Raw genomic sequence first — 7162 nt, 5'->3', positions numbered from 1 at the left:
TTATTAACTGGTATTAAGTTTGCGCTTGGTAATTCTGTACTTTTACCAGTGAATCATAAGAAAATGTTTTTCTAATTTACAAACCCGAAGGTTTTTGCAAATCCTTCCAAAAAAATCAGTGAATGTGGCAACTCTACCACTAAGCGAAAGCTACACCAAAACGAATGATGAAAATATTTTCATTTATCGAACAAAAGGACGTCCTTCCATCTGCATTGTAAAGTCAATAAATAGGAACACCATGATGAAAATCGTGCTCATTCGGCGTGAGCTGCGAAAGGGGAAAGATCGTACGGATGTACGCAGTAAAAACAATCGTCTGCAAGGTTTGAATTGTTTTAAAAGATTCCCGTCTTGAATCAACATAGTTATCCACAAACCGTCCTTATTAGGACAAAGGCAAAATGGAAAAAGAATTTAATTAGAAAGTTTCTTTTAATAACTAGTATTAAGTTTGCGCTTGGTAATTCTGTACTTTTACCAGTGAATCAGAAAATGTTTTTCTAATCTACAAACCCGAAGGTTTTTGCAAATCCTTCCAAAAAAATCAGTGAATGTGGCAACTCTACCACTAAGCGAAAGCTACACCAAAACGAATGATGAAAATATTTTCATTTATCGAACAAAAGGACGTCCTTCCATCTGCATTGTAAAGTCAATAAATAGGAACACCATGATGAAAATCGTGCTCATTCGGTGTGAGCTGCGAAAGGGGAAAGATCGTATGGATGTACGCAGTAAAAACAATCGTCGGCAAGGTTTGAATTGTTTTAAAAGATTCCCGTCTTGTATCAACATAGTTATCTACAAACCGTCCTTATTAGGACGAATACAAAATGGAAAAAGAATTCAATTAGAAAGTTTCTTTTATTAACTGGTATTAAGTTTGCGCTTGGTAATTCTGTACTTTTACCAGTGAATCATAAGAAAATGTTTTTCTAATTTACAAACCCGAAGGTTTTTGCAAATCCTTCCAAAAAAATCAGTGAATGTGGCAACTCTACCACTAAGCGAAAGCTACACCAAAACGAATGATGAAAATATTTTCATTTATCGAACAAAAGGACGTCCTTCCATCTGCATTGTAAAGTCAATAAATAGGAACACCATGATGAAAATCGTGCTCATTCGGTGTGAGCTGCGAAAGGGGAAAGATCGTACGGATGTACGCAGTAAAAACAATCGTCGGCAAGGTTTGAATTGTTTTAAAAGATTCCCGTCTTGAATCAACATAGTTATCCACAAACCGTCCTTATTAGGACAAAGGCAAAATGGAAAAAGAATTTAATTAGAAAGTTTCTTTTATTAACTAGTATTAAGTTTGCGCTTGGTAATTCTGTACTTTTACCAGTGAATCATAAGAAAATGTTTTTCCAATCTACAAACCCGAAGGTTTTTGCAAATCCAAGAAAATCAGTGAATCTGGCAACTCTGCCACTAAGCGAAAGCTACACCAAAACGAATGATGAAAATATTTTCATTTATCGAACAAAAGGACGTCCTTCCATCTGCATTGTAAAGTCAATAAATAGGAACAGCTTGATGAAAAGTGTGCTCATTCGGCGTGAGCTGCGAAAGGGGAAAGATCGTACGGATGTACGCAGTAAAAACAATCGTCTGCAAGGTTTGAATTGTTTTAAAAGATTCCCGTCTTGAATCAACATAGTTATCCACAAACCGTCCTTATTAGGACGAAGGCAAAATGGAAAAAGAATTTAATTAGAAAGTTTCTTTTATTAACTAGTATTAAGTTTGCGCTTGGTAATTCTGTACTTTTACCAGTGAATCATAAGAAAATGTTTTTCCAATTTACAAACCCGAAGGTTTTTGCAAATCCTTCCAAGAAAATCAGTGAATCTGGCAACTCTGCCACGAATGATGAAAATATTTTCATTTATCGAACAAAAGGACGTCCTTCCATCTGCATTGTAAAGTCAATAAATAGGAACAGCTTGATGAAAATCGTGCTCATTCGGTGTGAGCTGCGAAAGGGGAAAGATCGTACGGATGTACGCAGTAAAAACAATCGTCGGCAAGGTTTGAATTGTTTTAAAAGATTCCCGTCTTGAATCAACATAGTTATCCACAAACCGTCCTTATTAGGACAAAGGCAAAATGGAAAAAGAATTTAATTAGAAAGTTTCTTTTATTAACTAGTATTAAGTTTGCGCTTGGTAATTCTGTACTTTTACCAGTGAATCATAAGAAAATGTTTTTCCAATCTACAAACCCGAAGGTTTTTGCAAATCCAAGAAAATCAGTGAATCTGGCAACTCTGCCACTAAGCGAAAGCTACACCAAAACGAATGATGAAAATATTTTCATTTATCGAACAAAAGGACGTCCTTCCATCTGCATTGTAAAGTCAATAAATAGGAACAGCTTGATGAAAAGTGTGCTCATTCGGCGTGAGCTGCGAAAGGGGAAAGATCGTACGGATGTACGCAGTAAAAACAATCGTCTGCAAGGTTTGAATTGTTTTAAAAGATTCCCGTCTTGAATCAACATAGTTATCCACAAACCGTCCTTATTAGGACGAAGGCAAAATGGAAAAAGAATTTAATTAGAAAGTTTCTTTTATTAACTAGTATTAAGTTTGCGCTTGGTAATTCTGTACTTTTACCAGTGAATCAGAAAATGTTTTTCTAATCTACAAACCCGAAGGTTTTTGCAAATCCTTCCAAAAAATCAGTGAATGTGGCAACTCTACCACTAAGCGAAAGCTACACCAAAACGAATGATGAAAATATTTTCATTTATCGAACAAAAGGACGTCCTTCCATCTGCATTGTAAAGTCAATAAATAGGAACAGCTTGATGAAAAGTGTGCTCATTCGGCGTGAGCTGCGAAAGGGGAAAGATCGTACGGATGTACGCAGTGAAAACAATCGTCTGCAAGGTTTGAATTGTTTTAAAAGATTCCCGTCTTGTATCAACATAGTTATCTACAAACCGTCCTTATTAGGACGAATACAAAATGGAAAAAGAATTCAATTAGAAAGTTTCTTTTATTAACTGGTATTAAGTTTGCGCTTGGTAATTCTGTACTTTTACCAGTGAATCATAAGAAAATGTTTTTCTAATTTACAAACCCGAAGGTTTTTGCAAATCCTTCCAAAAAAATCAGTGAATGTGGCAACTCTACCACTAAGCGAAAGCTACACCAAAACGAATGATGAAAATATTTTCATTTATCGAACAAAAGGACGTCCTTCCATCTGCATTGTAAAGTCAATAAATAGGAACACCATGATGAAAATCGTGCTCATTCGGCGTGAGCTGCGAAAGGGGAAAGATCGTACGGATGTACGCAGTAAAAACAATCGTCTGCAAGGTTTGCATTGTTTTAAAAGATTCCCGTCTTGAATCAACATAGTTATCCACAAACCGTCCTTATTAGGACAAAGGCAAAATGGAAAAAGAATTTAATTAGAAAGTTTCTTTTATTAACTAGTATTAAGTTTGCGCTTGGTAATTCTGTACTTTTACCAGTGAATCATAAGAAAATGTTTTTCCAATCTACAAACCCGAAGGTTTTTGCAAATCCAAGAAAATCAGTGAATCTGGCAACTCTGCCACTAAGCGAAAGCTACACCAAAACGAATGATGAAAATATTTTCATTTATCGAACAAAAGGACGTCCTTCCATCTGCATTGTAAAGTCAATAAATAGGAACAGCTTGATGAAAAGTGTGCTCATTCGGCGTGAGCTGCGAAAGGGGAAAGATCGTACGGATGTACGCAGTAAAAACAATCGTCTGCAAGGTTTGAATTGTTTTAAAAGATTCCCGTCTTGAATCAACATAGTTATCCACAAACCGTCCTTATTAGGACGAAGGCAAAATGGAAAAAGAATTTAATTAGAAAGTTTCTTTTATTAACTAGTATTAAGTTTGCGCTTGGTAATTCTGTACTTTTACCAGTGAATCAGAAAATGTTTTTCTAATCTACAAACCCGAAGGTTTTTGCAAATCCTTCCAAAAAATCAGTGAATGTGGCAACTCTACCACTAAGCGAAAGCTACACCAAAACGAATGATGAAAATATTTTCATTTATCGAACAAAAGGACGTCCTTCCATCTGCATTGTAAAGTCAATAAATAGGAACAGCTTGATGAAAAGTGTGCTCATTCGGCGTGAGCTGCGAAAGGGGAAAGATCGTACGGATGTACGCAGTGAAAACAATCGTCTGCAAGGTTTGAATTGTTTTAAAAGATTCCCGTCTTGAATCAACATAGTTATCCACAAACCGTCCTTATTAGGACAAAGGCAAAATGGAAAAAGATGGGTTGGTAATGTATATGACATAACAGGGGTGTCGTGACCACACTTCGAAGCTATTTCAAATCTTGCAAAGCATAAATTGACATAATTTCAATGCTTGTTCCTTTATGAATGAAATGACAAATTTTCAGGTCAACGCGGCAATAACTTTGCAATTTATAGAACAATTTTATATTTTTAGTTATCATATATTAACTGTCATCTCTTCCAAACCACTTAACCCTCTGCTGCCAACCACGTGGTTGTGCAGGGTTAAGGAGAATCATTGTAAAATGTCCAATACATAATTTTATGTTGTTACCTCCACTAAAACCACTTCAGAACGCTCCCACCTGTCATACATGTACATTGTCTGCATGTTGAAATCATTATATGAAATTATTGACCTGTATTCAACGCGGAGAACTCGGTAATAAAATTGTTTTGCTGAATATACTAACGAACGGGATCCCCAGGAAAATTTCGCTGAGCCCGGTGAATCGAACTTAATGCGCAAAATTTAGCCATTTGAAGGAGATACAAGCAGAATTTTAAGAATATGAGCATCACGGTTATGTCCCGGACATTACCCGCCCCTAGTTTTTCGCTAAGCGTGTTCATTTCTGTACGGAAAAGATTCCGATGGCTGTTTCGAGAGATTTTAACATTGATATTTCAAAGCAAGAAAATTGTTCATTTCATGAATGAATGTCTCAACGAGCTTAGAATCCAGCGCATCCCCTATCAACGCAGACGCCAACAACAAAGGTTCTTTTCAGAACCACCATAATTATTATAAAGAATAACTTGAAACATTCCCACATATTTCATTGAGTATCATTCGATTTGAATTACAAGTCAAACGAGTAGTCACGACACTCCGGTTATGTCCTAGACATTACCCACCCATCTTTTTTTATAGTCGCGAATAAACACTACTATATCGCCTGTCTCGCTCGTGTACGTGCCATGTGCCTTTTCGTTCTGTATACGGTTCGATTCGGCTACTATACTTCCCCCACCATTTCCATTCCGGAGCCAGTGTTGCCAGACTTGATTTTTTCAGCTTTTCATTAGATTTGCAAAAAAATATTCCTAAAAAGAAAAACTATGTATGAGCAAAAAAAATCGCCTAGAAATCAATAAAATTCCAACAGTAGAAGAATATCAAACAGAAATAGTTTGTTCATCAGTAACAATTTGTTCCATCATAGATCAGTATCAGATATCGATATTTAAGTACCATAGAAGCCAATATAACGTACCATGTAGACGGATGTATAGAAAATCTTTATAAGTTAAAAAAAAAAAACCCGTTTGTTTTTCGATTTACTTTTTCTTTCTTTCTTTTTCAGGAGAATCAATTTCCGGGCAATCGTTTTCCAGGGAAAATGCTACCATGTCAGCATTAGTCCGGATAAAGCAGATTTCGGCAATCCCAAGCTACTAAAACAGTGGCAACAGTGAACTTCGTGTTCGCGCTATTTCCCCTTCAAACCAACACATCACGAGTAAGCATATAGATAGCAAAATGGTAATCTACCTAGGCGGCGGCGACTGAGAATGTGTGTGCATCAGTATAAAAGCGCTACTCAATGGGCCGAATTGCAACATTCGGTATTGGAATCTCGCTGCTGCAGGTGTGCTGCGCTAGCCTACTAAGCTATTACCTACAACAACCAAGAAGATGACTGGCCGTGGCAAAGGGCTCGGCAAGGGCGCTAAGCGGCACCGCAAGGTGCTTCGTGACAATATCCAGGGCATCACCAAACCCGCCATTCGTCGTCTGGCTCGACGTGGAGGAGTGAAGCGAATCTCCGGTTTGATATACGAGGAAACCCGTGGTGTGCTGAAGATTTTTCTGGAAAACGTTATCCGGGACGCTGTGACGTACACTGAACATGCCAAACGGAAGACCGTCACTGCGATGGATGTCGTCTATGCGCTTAAACGCCAGGGACGCACATTGTACGGTTTTGGTGGTTAAGCCCTACCACGACGTTCACGACAACACAAAAGGCCCTTTTCAGGGCCACCAAATGTTTAGAAAAAAGAATTAGTTTGAAATGTATCCTTCATATTTTCATTCATGTTGCAGGGGCGTACTGTTTAGTGTGCGATTTTGATTGATATGCGAGAGACCAGTGTTACGACAACGCGCTCAGTCGCTGGGTTTCCCTTTTTTGTCGTGACTAACGACTTACCTTTCAATATAGGGGCCCCTTTTCAAAATTTCGGAAGAAAAATGATGTAAGATTTTGAACGCTTATATCTTTTGTTGTACTGAATGGATTTAATCAATTTCTTCGGCATTTTGTCGAAAATATTTGTACCAATGTTGTATTAAATTTTGGAATATGTAGGATATTCATTATCAACGGAAAAATAGTGTTTTGAAAAATCTTTCGAAAACGACTCGGAAAAGTGAAAATTTTCAGCCCATCCCGCACAGAGCCGTCAAAATGGTGCAGCGAATGAACAATAAAATAATGAAAAGTTTATATAAAGGTCCACTACATGTTTGTTCCTATGATTATTCGTATTGGGTTGCTTGACGAGAGCAGTTGGTGGGGGAAAGCCGGGATATTAATTTTGGTTAAGCCATTAGAAGTCGGACGGAAAGGAAAGGCTCATGCACGCCACGAGAACGAGCGAGAAAGCGATAGTAGTGCATATTAGCGAAAGCGTTACGTACATTTTGAACCTTATTAACTTTTCTTCTACAAAACGGATTGCCAATCTTGTTTCATAAATCGGAAGGAAAACGTTCAATGCTTGCTACCGATACGTTCTTTGCTATATAAAATTTGGTATAAAATTTGTTTAAATAGTAAAACTACTTTAAATGAAATCAACATTAATGATAAAACCTATAAATAGGGGTGTCGCAGCTTTTCTC

The 7162-nt window shown here is 37.3% G+C and overlaps 1 protein-coding gene across 1 annotated transcript; it reads left to right on the top strand.

Moving 5' to 3' along the window:
• The first annotated feature begins 5950 nt into the window (after positions 1–5950).
• On the top strand, positions 5951–6250 carry LOC131694710 (histone H4-like). The gene has a single exon (XM_058983188.1). It carries the CDS (start codon positions 5951–5953, stop codon positions 6248–6250), a length of 300 nt encoding a protein of 99 aa, XP_058839171.1.
• The last annotated feature ends 912 nt before the right edge of the window (positions 6251–7162 follow it).

The sequence above is a fragment of the Topomyia yanbarensis genome, unplaced genomic scaffold (genome assembly GCF_030247195.1).
Source record: "Topomyia yanbarensis strain Yona2022 unplaced genomic scaffold, ASM3024719v1 HiC_scaffold_12, whole genome shotgun sequence".
Lineage (NCBI taxonomy): Eukaryota > Metazoa > Arthropoda > Insecta > Diptera > Culicidae > Topomyia > Topomyia yanbarensis.
Note: the sequence above shows the minus strand (reverse complement) of the source record. Positions and strands in the feature narration are given on the sequence as shown.

Coding starts and splice junctions, on each gene's coding strand:
- LOC131694710 (XM_058983188.1), top strand. CDS start 5,951: ATGACTGGCCGTGGCAAAGGGCTCGGCAAGGGCGCTAAGCGGCACCGC.